At 50.3% G+C, this 16,553-nt stretch overlaps 1 protein-coding gene across 4 annotated transcripts in view; it reads right to left on the bottom strand.

The window, feature by feature from the left end:
- The window catches only part of CCDC40 (coiled-coil domain 40 molecular ruler complex subunit), an 87,934-nt gene that overhangs the window by 63,890 nt on the left and 7,491 nt on the right, over nt 1-16,553 (bottom strand). For all 4 annotated transcript variants that reach the window (XM_073684104.1, XM_073684103.1, XM_073684106.1 and 1 more), the window contains exons 2-3: nt 15,403-15,466; nt 14,180-14,327 (exon numbers count right to left, since the gene is read on the bottom strand). In XM_073684104.1, the coding sequence (XP_073540205.1) occupies nt 14,180-14,327; nt 15,403-15,466 (212 nt within the window). The remainder of the gene's footprint in view (nt 1-14,179; nt 14,328-15,402; nt 15,467-16,553) is intronic.

The following is a 16,553-nucleotide window of genomic DNA, read 5'->3' as shown; positions in this document are numbered from 1 at the left end:
CTCAGTGCATTACAGAGTGCTCAGTACATTACAGAGTGCTCAGTGCATTACAGAGAGTGCTCAGTGCATTACAGAGAGTGCTCAGTGCATTAGAGTGCTCAGTGCATTACAGAGAGTGCTCAGTGCATTACAGAGAGTGCTCAGTGCATTAGAGTGCTCAGTGCATTACAGAGAGTGCTCAGTGCATTACAGAGTGCTCAGTACATTACAGAGTGCTCAGTGCATTACAGAGAGTGCTCAGTGCATTACAGAGAGTGCTCAGTGCATTACAGAGAGTGCTCAGTGCATTACAGAGAGTGCTCAGTGCATTACAGAGAGTGCTCAGTGCATTACAGAGAGTGCTCAGTGCATTAGAGTGCTCAGTGCATTACAGAGAGTGCTCAGTGCATTACAGAGAGTGCTCAGTGCATTACAGAGTGCTCAGTGCCTTACAGAGTGCTCAGTGCCTTACAGAGAATGCTCAGTGCATTACAGAGAGTGCTCAGTGCATTACAGAGTGCTCAGTACATTACAGAGTGCTCAGTGCATTACAGAGAGTGCTCAGTGCATTACAGAGAGTGCTCAGTGCATTAGAGTGCTCAGTGCATTACAGAGAGTGCTCAGTGCATTACAGAGAGTGCTCAGTGCATTAGAGTGCTCAGTGCATTACAGAGAGTGCTCAGTGCATTACAGAGTGCTCAGTACATTACAGAGTGCTCAGTGCATTACAGAGAGTGCTCAGTGCATTACAGAGAGTGCTCAGTGCATTACAGAGAGTGCTCAGTGCATTAGAGTGCTCAGTGCATTACAGAGAGTGCTCAGTGCATTACAGAGAGTGCTCAGTGCATTAGAGTGCTCAGTGCATTAGAGTGCTCAGTGCATTAGAGTGCTCAGTGCATTACAGAGAGTGCTCAGTGCATTACAGAGAGTGCTCAGTGCATTAGAGAGTGCTCAGTGCATTACAGAAAGTGTTCAGTGCATTACAGACAGAGCTCAGTGCATTACAGACAGAGCTCAGTGCATTACAGACAGAGCTCAGTGCATTACAGAGAGAGCTCAGTGCATTACAGAGAGTGCTCAGTGCATTACAGAGAGTGCTCAGTGCATTACAGAGAGTGCTCAGTGCATTACAGAGAGTGCTCAGTGCATTAGAGTGCTCAGTGCATTAGAGTGCTCAGTGCATTAGAGTGCTCAGTGCATTAGAGTGCTCAGTGCATTAGAGTGCTCAGTGCATTACAAAGAGTGCTCAGTGCATTACAGAGAGTGCTCAGTGCATTACAGAGAGTGATCAGTGCATTACAGACAATGCTCAGTGCATTACAGAAATTGCTCAGTGCATTACAGAGTGCTCAGTGCATTACAGAGTGCTCAGTGCATTACAGAGAGTGCTCAGTGCATTACAGAGAGTGCTCAGTGCATTACAGAGAGTGCTCAGTGCATTACAGAGCTGCCACCTGAGCGCAAATACTGTGATCGGAGCTAGCTCTCATTGCAATCCCTCAGATGCTGCTGTCAATCAGGACACTGGAATTTAGAAGATTAGTAATGTTGTGGGGGTTACTTCTGTAGCCCACCGCCTAGTGACGTGATCACAAGGTGCCAATGGGCTGTCATGGATGCCATGTTAGTACATCTATAAAGGCCAGCTTGTGACTGGACTTGGTTTCATAGGAAGCCAGTAATAATACAATACACTGCAATACTACAGTGCATCAATCCATGGTATACGTGACCAAGCGATCGAAGTCTCAAGTTCCCTAAGGGGACTAATAAAAAAACGTAACAAAACATAAAAAATATATAACAGTTACCTCCCTTTTCCCAAAATATAAATGGCAAAATGTAAAAAAAAACATATTTGGTAACACTTTGTGGCGTTGTCTCAACCAATAAAATCTAGAGATAATTATCCCACACTGTAAAGACAGAAATAAAAAAAATGCTGTTTTTTTGCTGTTACCTGCCAAAACAAATCAATTACAGAAAAAACATAACCACTGTAATGCAGCGGCTTGCGGCATTACTGTAATGGTCCAGGGTGTGTTTTGGCTGACCATGTACCTCCCCATGTGACTGGTCACATGACTGTGACATCGCACAGGTCCTGTGCACACAGAAGGTCTGACCACATGACTGTGACATTAGCACTGGTCCTGTGTGTGCACTAGAGGATATATAAACCCTGGTAGATTTGAGACAGGTGTGTAAGGTGTGAGGCCTGTTCCCGTGTGTGGGACACCGTTAGCCTGGAGAGGCCTAGTGAAGCCTGGTGAAGCCTGAAAGGCAGAGGCTGGATGTTAGTGAGAAAACATACCAGTAGCCTTTGACGGAACGAGGGCTGGAGACCCCCATCTGGGAAGCCGTAAAGCCACAGTGGTGGCAGAACAAAACTGACTGAAGCAGCTAAAACCCGGCAAAGGTAAAACACTGCATTATATGGACATTGATATGTGACTTTGCTGGAGGCTGTAACTGGAGCCAAGTGGGCCTGTCTTCCACTGGAAAGGCTCCTGGACATTATATGTGTATGTCGGCGAGCCACTGAGTTGGACTCGGTGATAAGCAGTAGTGAAGTGTAATAAACTGCTGGATTGTGAAATACTGGAAAACGTGGCTGGTGTGCTTTAATTGACCCGGTGCAGCGAGTGTCCCCCAACATGATGACTAGCGCTGCCTTACATGTGGTTGGAGAATGTGGGCAACTGCAGCCCGGTTGCTAGGGGCAACTGCAGCCCGGTTGCTAGGCGCAACGGCACAGGACGACGAGTGTGGATACAAGCATCTTGCTGTAACTCGGCGGGGTCACGAAAATTAAAGCATCTGGCTGTAACTCGGCGGGGTTACAAAAATTGTCCTTGCACTCAAACCTGGTTTGCTGTGGCTCGGCGGGGCCACGAAAATTTTCCGGGGAGAGTGGTGTGAAGGGTCTAATGAGAATAGTGTACCGCGATGGCTGTGAACGGAGCAGCAAAAGAAAATGAAGCTGTTGAGCGATTAAGGTGCCAGTTAAAACCGCAACAGGTATTTGAGAAACGTCTACAGGACATGGTGCAGGAACCGCAGGAGCTGTGGGCACCGTATAGAATGGCAGCAGTGAACCATTCTGTGAACTCTCCGGGGGCGCCAGTACTGTCCCAGAGTGCCCGGGGAGATGGTAAGAGATGTTGTGAACTGGGTCCTAAGACTATTGCTGATTTTTTTTTGTAAAAATTCCCCTACCGGTGTGGTTGTTCAAAAGGGGGCGGAGTCTCAAAAGGGGGCGGATTTTCACAAGAGCGTGGAGTATAGAAAACCAAAATTTGTTACTGGTTGTGGGTTGGTACCACCTAAAAATGACAATTTGACCGTTGATAACGGGGTAGCTCCAGTAGAAGGGGTTGACGTCAAAGTGGGAGGTGACCTGTTAGTCCACAAAACCATGGGGAGTGACACAGACCCTGTAGCTGATGGTGACACTACAAAAGTAGAAGGAGAGTTCAGTCAGGAGGAGCTAGATGAGGAGAGAAAGTCCCCCTCTCGTCGTCGACGGTGCAAGGGCCACAAAAAGGTTGGTCCTGTAGTCTTTGCTGAAAGTGAAAATAAAGAAAATGTAGAACTGTGTGCCTTTGTTTCAAGTGTGGATCAACCTTTAGAGGCAGAAGAGGAGGTGACGTTGCCAGTAGCAACCTCCGGTACAGTACTGAGACAGAAGGATCAGGATCTGACAGCCCTGAAAGAGGAGGTGGCCAGTCATGACCAAGAGCTGGAGCCTATCAGGCAGCAGTGTCAGAGTGATGTGCAGCAACTATGGGAAAACCTGGAGAACGTGTCCTCAGGCCAGCGGAGCATGGAGTCTGAACGGCAGAAAATATACCAGGTTGTGAAGAACTTACAGCGGGACCTGGAGGGAAGCAACGAGGAAATTAACCAATGGAAGGAAATGTTCCAGGAAATTAAGGAGGACCGCCGCAAAACCAAGGAGGAGGTTTTGCAGTTGAAGCTTGAGAAGGAGGCGCTGCAGGATGAAGTTTCTGGGCGTGAACAAAACCTAGAACGACTGTGCAAACAATTCAACCGGGAGCTGTGTGAATCCAAGAAGGAATATGGTGAATGCAGTGGGGAACGGCAACAAATTAAGAGAGACTATGAGGATCTCCTCAGGGTTAAAGAAAAACTAGATGATGATAAGGCGGATGCAGAGCACATGCGCCAAGTGGTTGAGACCACTCTGCAGGACACCCGTGATGAAAATGATGATCTCCGCAGAAAGACCCTAGGTCTGGAAGCTCAGGTGAATTTGCTGCAGACGTTCGGTGATACTCTCCAGAGGGCAGAGACGTGCCTTAAGGAAAGAATTAGAAAGATGGAAGCTGAGTGGGAAAAGATGGAGGAGTATATCAGAGAAGTCACAGACCAGGGCCAGGAGTTGGCCACTGGAGATGGGAGGTGTGAAGCAACAACCTCCTCGAATAATGCAAACTCGGATGATTCGGTGGGTATAAGAGCCGAGATCAAGGAGCTCAAGGAGAATCTACAAGCCCATTTGAAGCAAGAGAAGCTTGAGAGACTGGCTGTTGAGAGCCGAGTGGGAGCATTGGCGACAGAGAGGTCTGAGACAACTCTACTGATAAAGGAGCAGTTGAACCAGGAAGAGCTTCAGAGATGGTGTAACATCCCTGGCGGCGCGCTTGCATAGTGCACCACATCCCACTATGCAAGACCGCAATCTTACCTGTCAGTCCAGCCTACAAACCTTGCTCCAGTTCATGCTGTGTGCATGTCTCTTGACTGACTGCTTAGGGCGGCGGCCCGGTTACTTCCTGATTCTTATAGCTGCTGTGGGCGCACCCCTAATGCGTCTCGAGCCTATTGCTGTGAGTCACTGGATATTTAAACCCCCTCCACCCAGAAGGAGGTGCCTGAGCAACACCTTCACTCAGTTAGTCTTTGCTACTGAATTACCAGGTCCTGTCCTGTTTCTAGTCTGTTTTCGCCACTCCGGGGGCTGCATACCCAGACCTGTTACCTATAACTTCTAGTCTGTTTCTGCCACTCTGGGGGCTATATACCCAGGCTCGTTCTTGTTTCTCATTGCAGTAGCAGTTCCTGTCTGAACTGTATCCTAGCCTGTTATCTGTTTGTCTCTATGTCCGTACCTTCCCTTTTCCTGCAGTGTCTGAACCTGCACCTAACTCCAACTTGTTGTCTCTGTACTTCTGTTTGTGAGTTTTGTGTCCACTCGCTACTTCATAGGAAGTACCTTGCGTGTATCTGGTTCTGTGTAACATACCTGGCGGCGTCCTTGCATAGTGGTCCATCTCCCACTGTGCAAGAGCGCGCACTTGATTTCCAGTCCAGACTATCACTTTGGCTTCTTTCCATATTGTCTGCTTTGCTCTGCTCTGTCTGCTTAGGGCGACGCCCACTGAACTTCCTGTTTCTTGTAGCTGCTGCAGACACACCCCTGATGCTTCCTCAGCCTATTGCTGTCTGTCACCTGGTATTTAACCCAGCTCCTCCCTGGAATCCTTGCCTGAGCATCTTGTTCTGTCAGTTGGCTTCTAGTCACTGATGTGCCAGGTCCTGTCTATGTTTCCTGCCTTGCAGTATCAGTTCCCGTGTCTGAACTGAGTCCTGTCTGTGTACTCTAGCCAGCTGCCTTTCCTGGAGGCTGTATTTCCAGGCCCGTGTGAACACGCTCTTAGCCTGTTCCTTCTGCCCTCTAGGGGCCGTATACCTAGATCTGTTGTCTGTGTCTTTTCCCAGTGTCTGTTCCTGCCCTAACCATCTTCCTGCCTGTTTCCCGTTTCTCTCTACGCCCATATCTTTCCTTTTTCTGCAGAGTCTGAACTCGTACCTAACTCCTGCTCGTTGTCACTGTACTTCCATTTGTGAGTTTGTGGTCCACTCGATACTTCACTGCAAGTACCCTGTGGGTATCTGGTTCTGCCTTTCCCTTCCTGTCTGTTCCGTGTGAACAGAGCCCTGTCCCCTCTGCCCTGCCTTGCTCGCCGCTCCAGCAGTTTCTGCCTGCTCTGCCTTGTTCACCGCTCCGGCGGTTCTTGCCTGCTCTGACCCTTTGCTCGCTGCTCCGGCAGTCTCGCTCTGCTCTGACCCTTTGCTCGCTGCTCCGGCAGTCTCGCTCTGCTCTGACCCTTTGCTCGCTGCTCCGGCAGTCTCGCTCTGCTCTGACCCTTTGCTCGCTGCTCCGGCAGTCTCGCTCTGCTCTGACCCTTTGCTCGCTGCTCCGGCAGTCTCGCTCTGCTCTGACCCTTTGCTCGCTGCTCCGGCAGTCTCGCTCTGCTCTGACCCTTTGCTCGCTGCTCCGGCAGTCTCGCTCTGCTCTGACCCTTTGCTCACTGCTCCGGCAGTCTCGCTCTGCTCTGACCCTTTGCTCACTGCTCCGGCAGTCTCGCTCTGCTCTGACCCTTTGCTCACTGCTCCGGCAGTCTCGCTCTGCTCTGACCCTTTGCTCACTGCTCCGGCAGTCTCGCTCTGCTCTGACCCTTTGCTCACTGCTCCGGCAGTCTCGCTCTGCTCTGACCCTTTGCTCACTGCTCCGGCAGTCTCGCTCTGCTCTGACCCTTTGCTCACTGCTCCGGCAGTCTCGCTCTGCTCTGACCCTTTGCTCACTGCTCCGGCAGTCTCGCTCTGCTCTGACCCTTTGCTCACTGCTCCGGCAGTCTCGCTCTGCTCTGACCCTTTGCTCACTGCTCCGGCAGTCTCGCTCTGCTCTGACCCTTTGCTCACTGCTCCGGCAGTCTCGCTCTGCTCTGACCCTTTGCTCACTGCTCCGGCAGTCTCGCTCCGCTCTTACCCTTTGCTCACCGCTCCAGGCGGCCTCGTCCTGCTCTACTCTCGCTCACCGCTCCAGGCGGTCTAGTCTCGCTCTGCTCTTGCTCGCCGCTCCGGGCGGCCTCACTCTGCTGTGTTTGTTCACCGCATCTGCGGTTCTGTTCCCGAGTCCCAGTCTGTACTGGGACCTATCCACTCTGTGCTCCAACCTGTCGTACCTGCCAGTACCTCCCTGCCTGCATACCAGTAGTGCTTACCAACATCCACCTGCCTGCATACCGGCCGTACCTGCCAGTACCTCCCTGTTTGCATACCAGTCATGCTTGCCAGCATCCACCCGTCTGCATACCAGCCGTGTCTGCCTGTACCCACCAGTCTGTGTGCCAGCCTAACCTGCCTGTTCCTGTATTCCCCGGTATGGGTTAACAGCCGTGTCCGGGGTCTGACCTGGAGTAGCACCTGGTCCCTCTGCTCGGTTCCTCCTTGGTGCACTGGCGTCGTATGCCGTCGTGCGACCTTGGTCGGATCGGGTGGATACTTAGTTACGCCCCTCCAGGCATTCACTCTCCGGTACGGTCCAGTGGAATCACTACATATACATGCACACGCCAGTCAGTCTGGGCGTGTGCATTACATTCTGCTTGTCCCTTTTCCCTTCCTCCGTATCTTTCTCCTGTGTTCTAGTCATCTTCCTGTATTTTCCTGTCTGTTCCATGTGAACAGAGCCCTGTCCTCTCTGCCTTGTCCACCGCACCTGCGGTTTCGCTCCGCTCTGTCTTGCCCACCGCTCCGGCGGTTTCTCTCTGCTCTGACTTGCCCACCGCTCCGGCGGCTTCTCTCTGCTCTGCCTTATCCACCGCTCCGGCGGCTTCTCTCTGCTCTGACTTACCCACCGCTCCGGCGGCTTCTCTCTGCTCTGCCTTGCTCACCGCACCAGCGGTTTCTCTCTGCTCTGCCTTGCCCACCGCTCCGGCGGCTTCTGTCTGCTCTGCCTTGCCCACCGCTCCGGCGGCTTCTCTCTGCTTTGCCTTGCCCACCGCTCCGGCGGCTTCGCTCTGCTCGGCCTTGCCCACTGCTCCGGCGGTTCCGCTCTGCTCTGCCTTGTCCACCGCACCTGCGGTTTCTCTCTGCTCTGCCTTGTCCACCGCTCCGGCGGTTCCACTCTGCTCTGCCTTGCCCACCACACCTGCGGTTTTTGCTCCACTCTGCTCTGCCTTGTCCTTCACTCCGGCGGTTTCGCTTTACTCTGCTTGTCTACCGCATCTGCGGCTCTGTACCTGTCTCCTAGTCTGTACTGGACCCTATTCAGCCTGAGCTCCAACCTGCTAGTTCCTCCCTGTCTGCACTCCAGCCGTGCTTGCCAGTATCTCCCTGTCTGCATACCAGCCGTGCTTGCCAGTGCCCACCTGTCTGCATACCAGCCGTGCTTGCCAGTGCCCACCTGTCTGCATACCAGCCGTACTTGCCAGTACCCACCTGTCTGCATACCAGCCGTACTTGCCAATACCCACCTGCCTGTATGCCAGTCTAACCTGCCTGTTCCTGCATTCCCCGGTGTGGGTCAACAACTGTGACCGGGGTCTGACCTGGAGTCGCACCTGGTCCCTCTGCTCGGTTCCTCCTTGGTCCACGGAGTCGACTGAGCCGCCGTGCGACCTTGGTCAGATCGGGTTGATACTTAGTTACGCCCCTCCAGGCACTCCTCGGTTCATGGTACAGTGGGATCACTAATCACGCTCACGCCAGTCAGTCCGGGAGCGAGCGTAACAGTTTGCTCAGGCCATGGTTCCCGTTGAGCCCCACGGCCTTTCGCTCTCAGAGATATTTTGAATCCTTGTCTGGCGAATAAGTGCACCAAGAAATTTTTTTTTCTCAAGCTATGGCCCAGGCGATTTACACACCAGTCCAAATGGATCTATCAGCACTCGTTCCTGCGGATCCACCACGGTACTATGGGGATCCAAAATGAAGCCGTGCATTTGTGGAGCAATGCATACTGCATTTCAAGTTCTATGCTCACTATTTTCCTACTGATTGGGTTAAAGTAGCATTCATGATGTCCTACCTAGCGGGTGATGCCTTGAAATGGATCACCTCCTATGGGAAGCATGGGATCCTATCGTCTTTGACCCGCTGGCCTTCCTGGTGGCCTTTCTAATGGTCTTCGATGACCCTAATCCTGAAGCCTCCGCTAAAGCTTCCCTTCCCAATATCCCGGAGCCGCCCCGATGGGTAATATGTTTGGGTAGCCTACCAGTTCTCCAGCCCGAAGAGACTGCTGCCCAGCCAGAATCAACACAGGATGACTATGCTCCACAGAATACTTCTCTTCCCAACCTCAAGAGGCAGTCCAGACGTGCTAGGCGTAGAGGTAAAGAGTCACACCAAGTTCTGTCCTCTCAAAGACCTCCTGTTTCCCAGCCTGTAGAGGCAGCTTTCCGCACAGAATCCATGAAGGATGACTATGTTCGTCAGGCAAAGCAGAGGCCAGAACTCAGTCACAAAATCGGATTGCGGTCCCGCTGCGGTGATTTGGGACCCCCCCGACAGTCTTTGTCCAGCGAAGGTTGGAGAATCCCAAGACATTAGGCCTGTAGGAGAGGCTGCCCTTGGCGTTAGTGTTTCCTCTCCACAGATGACCATGACTGTCTCCGTGGCAAGTGAAGGCCTCGGATTAACCGGAAGTTTAGGGCTTAAAGCCTTGAAGAGTCGGTGTCTGATTCCCGTCCGACAACTCCAGAAGCCGGTTTGGGCATTGTCAGCAGAAGGACGAGCCCTATTCAGAAACAGTCAAAATATGTCTGTACAAATTAAGCTCCAGATTGGAGCATTACACATGAAGAAGTTCACATTCCAGGTGCTGACTGGCTTAACCACAGGTCGTCCAGAGCCGAGAGATCTAGTGCCCGCTCAGGTCTGGAGATCCTGCATGGTGTATCCTGGGGGACTGCTAAGGTACAAGGAGTGTCCAGTCCTCATATCTTCAGGACAGTCAGCAGTTTCTTCTTCTTCATCAGATCTGCTAGTCGTTGACTCGCTGTGCGCTGAAGTCTCCGAAGGAAGAGAAGCGGAGGCGATGTTCCCACACAGTCTCGACGATTGTACCAATGATCTGGCTTCAGGTACCGTCCCGCCTTACAGACATGTCATCTCTGAAACCAGATTGAAGATGGTCCCAAAGCAAGGACCCTCCGTCTCTAGTAAATCTGGTCTTACGTCCATCAAGGCGGTGGTTACCCCCGAGTCTCAGCACCCCTCCAACCAGGCGGAGGACCTCCAGTTGTCTCCTGAATCCTCCGGGTGCTACCTGATAACAAATGGAGAGAGACTTTCCTACAGCCTGTCACCTGTTTGTCTCTATGTCCGTACCTTCCCTTTTCCTGCAGTATCTGAACCTGCACCTAACTCCAACTCGTTGTCTCTGTACTTCTGTTTGTGAGTTTTGTGTCTACTCGCTACTTCATAGTAAGTACCTTGTGTGTATCTGGTTCTGCTTGTCCCTTTTCCCTTCCTCCGTATCTTCCTCCTGTGTTCTAGCCATCTTCCTGTATTTTCCAGTCTGTTCCATGTGAACAGAGCCCTGTCCTCTCTGCCTGCACCTTCAGCCCTGTTCGGCTCTGCTAGCTCACCGCGCCAGCGGTTTCTCTCTGCTCTGACTTGCCCACCGCTCCGGCGGCTTCCCTCTGCTCTGACTTACCCACCGCTCCGGCGGCTTCTCTCTGCTCTGACTTGCCCACCGCTCCGGCGGCTTCTCTCTGCTCTGCCTTGCCCACCGCGCCAGCGGTTTCTCTCTGCTCTGCCTTGCCCACCGCTCCGGCGGCTTCTCTCTGCTCTGCCTTGCCCACCGCTCCGGCGGCTTCTCTCTGCTCTGCTTTGCCCACCGCTCCGGCGGCTTCTCTCTGCTCTGCCTTGCCCACCGCTCCAGCGGTTCCACTCTGCTCTGCCTTGCCCACCGCACCTGCGGTTTCGCTCTGCTCTGCCTTGCCCACCGCTCCGGCGTTTTCGCTCTGCTCTGCCTCGTCCACCGCTCCGGCGGTTCCGCTCTGCTCTGCCTTGTCCTCCGCTCCGGCGGTTTCGCTTTACTCTGCTTGTCCACCGCATCTGCGGCTCTGTTCCTGTCTCCTAGTCTGTACTGGACCCTATCCAGCCTGCGCTCCAAACTGCTAGTACCTCCCTGTCTGCACTCCAGCCGTGCTTGCCAGTACCCACCAGTCTGCATACTAGCCGTGCTTGCCAGTGCCCACCTGTCTGCATACCAGCCGTGCTTGCCAGTGCCCACCTGTCTGCATACCAGCCGTGCTTGCCAGTGCCCACCTGTCTGCATACCAGCCGTGCTTGCCAGTGCCCACCTGTCTGCATACCAGCCGTGCCTGCCAATACCCACCTGCCTGTATGCCAGTCTAACCTGCCTGTTCCTGCATTCCCCGGTGTGGGTCAACAGCTGTGACTGGGGTCTGACCTGGAGTAGCACCTGGTCCCTCTGCTCGGTTCCTCCTTGGTTCACGGAGTCGACTGAGCCGCCGTGCGACCTTGGTCGGATCGGGTTGATACTTAGTTACGCCCCTCCAGGCACTCCTCGGTTCATGGTACAGTGGGATCACTAATCACGCTCACGCCAGTCAGTCCGGGCGCGAGCGTAACAGATGGGCTGCTGAGAGGCAAGTAGCTGAGCTAGAGGAAGAAGTTTTCGAGCTCAAAGGTCGCCTGGCAAAGTATCACTCAGTGAAAGAGGCCTCCTTGGAGAAGGAAAAGGGAAAAAAAGTCACACTTACTCCTTTATACCATGAGAAGGTGGACCTGAGGAGAGCTAAGAGTGTGTTAACAGAAGATAAGTATGAGATGGAAGTGGTCAAGATGAGAATTCTTGAATTTGTAGCTGTCAGTCAGCTCAGGGGAAGCATACAGAGTGAAGAAGCTGAAAGTCAGTTGCCCCTAAAACCTGAGCTAGATGATCGTTTGGAGACCACTGGAGAGACAGAAACCTCTCGGTACAAGTGCCTCATAGATGTACCCGAGGATTTGAGAGAAGAATGCACCAGTGAGTCCGTGCATGAAGCGTTTAAGAAGGCCGTGGGAGCCTGTAAGGTGTACTCGACCTCAGAAGCTAAACAGCTGGTGGTCCTGTCCACAACCGAAGTCACAGTGAAGAGGGTGGCTATACTAAGTGACATGCACTGGCGATGTATTCGCACGAAGCGGTTTCTCCGGTTGAAGACGGAACAAGCCGTTAGACAACTGGAGCTTATGAGAAAAGCTCAAAGACTGCATGAAGAGGTCATCCGGGTGCCTCAGGCTCTGGTAAGAAAGCTTATTGGGAGAAATGGCCGAGCCATGCAGATGATGGTAAAGAAGTCTGGTGTGATGAAAGTAAGCAGTCCACGTGATCATCAGAACTGGATACCAGATGAAGTGGGCATGGTGTCATTCTCCGCTGTAGGAACGGAAGAAAGTCTTGCATATATACGCATGCTGATGGAGTACCGAGTGACCTACCTGCGAGAGGTAGAACAGTTGAATCTCGCTAGACTGCGAGTGGAAAGACAGCATCATCTGAGCAGCAGAAGATGGCAGCCGTCTAGAAATTGTGAGACCAGACAGAGAAAGGGCCCCTTAAATAACAGAATAGCTACAGCTGAAGTTAGGGACCCTTCAAGATGTCCTGAGAGTAGTGGGCGTGGGTTTAGAGGTAGTGAGACCTCCAGTAACTCAGGTCTGAGAGGCCCATACAAATGACCCAATAGAGTACGGGACAGTACGGAGTCTAACCGGACCTTAGATACCAGGGCATGTGAGTCACACTGCTGCATTGACCGCTGGGAGCAGGGGAGGTCTGACAAGGTTACGACCCTGAAAGGTGACTTGACGAAGTCAGTGACAATGACAGATGGTAGGTCCCTAAGGAATGGGTTAATGTCGATGACTAATGTTCCAGGGGCTGAGCAGCGCAATTGTCAAGTACATGGTCTCGGTGTGAACTGTGGGTTATAAGGTGATTGTGTATGTTATGTGTTCAACCCCACAAGTTTGAACAGAGGGGAGGATATGTAATTCAGCGGCTTGCGGCATTACTGTAATGGTCCAGGGTGTGTTTTGGCCGACCACATGTGTTTTGGTCTGATCACATGACTGTGACATCAGCACAGGTCCTGTGTGTGCACTAGAGGATATATAAACCCTGGTAGATTTGAGACAGGTGTGTAAGGTGTGAGGCCTGTTCCCGTGTGTGGGACACCGTTAGCCTGGAGAGGCCTAGTGAAGCCTGAAAGGCAGAGGCTGGATGTTAGTGAGAGAACATACCAGTAGCCTTTGAAGGAACGAGGGCTGGAGACCCCCATCTGGGAAGCCGTAAAGTGGTGGCAGAACAAAAAAAGACTGAAGCAGCTAAAACCCGGCAAAGGTAAAGCACTGCATTATATGGACGTTGATATAAGTGACTTTGCTGGAGGCTGTAACTGGAGCCAAGGGGGCCTGTCTGCCACTTGAAAGGCTCCTGGACATTATATGTGTATGTCGGCGAGCCACTGAGCTGGACTCGGTGATAAGCAGTAGTGAAGTGTAATAAACTGCTGGATTGTGAAATACTGAAAAACGTGGCTGGTGTGCTTTAATTGACCCGATGCAGTGAGTGTCCCCCAACATGATGACTACTACTTATAGACGCCAAAAGCTTACCAATACAACTACAGCTTTTCCTGCAAAAACAAGCTCTCATAGGACTCTATCAACCAAAAAATGAACAAGTTATGACACTCAAATATGGCGACTGAAGACAATTTTTATTTCAATTTTTTTTAAAGTAGTAAAGCAAAAAGAAAACTACCTAAATTTGGTATCACCATAACCAAACTGATCCATAGAACAAAGTTACCAGATTATTTTTTTCCAATTCCACCCCTATTGGAATTTTTTTTCTCATTTCTCAATACATTATATGGTAAAATGAATTATGTCATTCAAATCTACATCTGTTATTGCCAAACCAAGACGCTGTACGGCAAGGTCAATGGAAAAATGAAAAGGTTTTGACATTGGAGGATGAGAGCTAAAAACTAATGTGACCAAAGGGTTTAGGTTTAGGTAGGAATGGCTCTTTAAATGAAAAGTACAAGCAGTGTGGGTTAAACGACTATAACTATAGCAAATGGTGTTTTTCATATTAAACATTACTTTGAAGTCCAATATTTGAGCTGCATAAAGTCAGAACAGCCAAAGTTTCCATTTCATTGATTCATCTGCTAATATTTAGCTACACGTCCGTCAGTATACAGTACTGGTCTGGCTGGTGAATAACACCCATAAATAAATAGAGGAAAAGAAGAGGGCAAGTGTTGATTATAAGAGCAATGCTTATTTATCAGGGAACGCTGCTGGAATAAAGATGATAAAGAGTCTTTAAATAGAAAGGCGCCTGCCAAAGCATACTTACCCAAGCCTACGCTGCTTTCCATGTCGTGAGACAGAACAGACCTCGGGAAACTTGCTGCAGAGGAGATGCGGGCTACACTCACACCGCTAGTTACTACTGGGGTTTTCATGGCATCTCCTTTATCATCATCTCTGTCATCTCTTTGAGTCTGTACAAAGAAAAAAAAGACATGTGATCCCTATATAGTCTATGCAATCATTAAGTGCCTTTTTAGTGAACCAGACATCTCCATATATTTTCTAGTGGCTGTGCCTGGTATTGCAGCTCAGTCAGAATCAGTTGAATTGTATTCTGCTGCAAATAGCTGCAGTACCAGGCACAGCCACTAGAAAATGTATGGTGCTGTGTCTCCTAAGCAATGAAGGAGATGCAGAACTTGCAGGAGTGGTTGTGTGGGCGCAGGGAATCCATTAGATCCCTAGGTATGTAATATGATCCACTCTATGTCCAATACAGTCCTGTTAACCATTTCATGAACAACGGCTCAGTGATTAGCACTGTAGCTTTGCAGTGCTGGGGTCCTTGTTCCCACCAAGGACAATATCTGCAAGGAGTTTGTATGTTCTCCCCGTGATTCTGTGGGTTTCCTCCGGGTTCTCCGGTTTCCTCCCACACTCCAAAGACATACTGATACAGGATTTAGATTGTGAGCCCCAATGGGGACAGCGATGATAATGTCTGTAAAGTGCTGTGGAATTAATGGCGCTATATAAGTGAGTAAAATAATAATAATAACCCGTTTCTGATCAGACACATTTTTTTTCTTTTCTCTTTCAGATATTAAAGTAATTTAATATCCGAAAGTCTTTTTTCATGCTACATGTGGCTCCATTTATATGTCACTGTCGTATTCTCTCTCTTTTTTCCTGATATTGGTGGAAAAATAAGGGAAATAAGGGTTTTTCCCATTTTTTATGACCACACAGGACCACTAAAATACATTTAAAAATTTGTTCCCCATGGGTAACAAATATTTTTATATATTGGACACGTTTCTTTTTTTTATGGGGCGAGGCTACTAAAAGCGATTTGGATTGACAGTGGAATTTTTTTTAACTTATTTATTTTTTTCACCTGTTATTTTTCATTTATTTTACACGTTGTGCCCCACTGTGACTAAAACAGAGTTTGTTATTTTGAACCTCTGCAAAGTTAAAATGCAAAAAATACATGACAGAGTTGCAGAAACCACTTTGCATACACTTTGCGGGTTGATCTCTTACCTCTTCACTTTTTGCTTGGGTGTCCATTGCGGTGTCAGAATCATATTCAGCTTCAGACCTAGGACTTAAAAATGAATAATACACGTTTTGCAAAGTATAAAAAATGCATATGGCGGCACAGTGGCTCAGTAGTTAAAGGGTTAATGTTATCGAAATAGATAAGCGGTCACATCTCTGATTCATTCGAAATGACAAAACATTTGGCGCATGTTCAGACTGTCGGAAGTCACCAAGCTGCACTCTGTCTGTTATTGGGCGCGCTCTGCCCTGTCCATACACTTCAATTCAAGGGTCTTGCTTCCTTATCGCTTTGCCTCTACAGCTTCTTTGCAGGCCTAAGTGTCACCGTGGCAACAGACAACAAACAAACCCTGCACAGTGTCACCCTACAGTCAGGCTCTATCTGTCCCCTCCTCCTTTCTAATCTACCAAATGTAACTCAGCATATGGGGACCTGCAAAAGAGAGGATCACAGCATAGAGTGGGTTTGTTGTCTGCAGACCCCCCAACATTGACAGTTAGGAAAGAAGGATGCAGAAATTGGTGTACACTAAGCCACCTACCCAACCTTGCCCAGTCTGTTATAGGTGCCCATCCTGAAATATTGCACCTAGTGAAGCCCATTAGTGTTCCCACACAGTGTGATACTCATTTCATGGACACTAGTGTCCCACACACAATGTACGATGCCCGCAAAAGCCCCCTACACAGTATGATGTCCCACAATCCCCCCCGTACAGTATGCTGCCCCAACAGTACATTCCCCCCACACAGTATTATGCTCCTGCATCACCTCCCCAAAAGACTATAATGTTCCACAGCACCTCCACACAGTATAACGCCCCTGCAGCGCCTCCCCAAAAGACTATAATGTCCCACAGCACCTCCACACAGTATAACGCCCCTGCAGCGCCTCCCCAAAAGACTATAATGTCCCACAGCACCTCCACACAGTATAACGTCCCTGCAGCGCCTCCCCAAAAGACTATAATGTCCCACAGCACCTCCACACAGTATAACGCCCCTGCAGCGACTCCCAAAAAGAGTATAATGTCCTACAGCACCTCTACACAGTATGGTGTCCCTGCATTACATCACCTCCCCCACACAGTATAATTCCCACACAACATCCCCACAAAATATAATGCCCC

Source organism: Phyllobates terribilis, unplaced genomic scaffold (genome assembly GCF_046119375.1).
Source record: "Phyllobates terribilis strain yellow unplaced genomic scaffold, ASM4611937v1 Scaffold_5__5_contigs__length_657084704, whole genome shotgun sequence".
NCBI classification, from domain to species: Eukaryota; Metazoa; Chordata; class Amphibia; order Anura; family Dendrobatidae; genus Phyllobates; species Phyllobates terribilis.
Note: the sequence above shows the minus strand (reverse complement) of the source record. Positions and strands in the feature narration are given on the sequence as shown.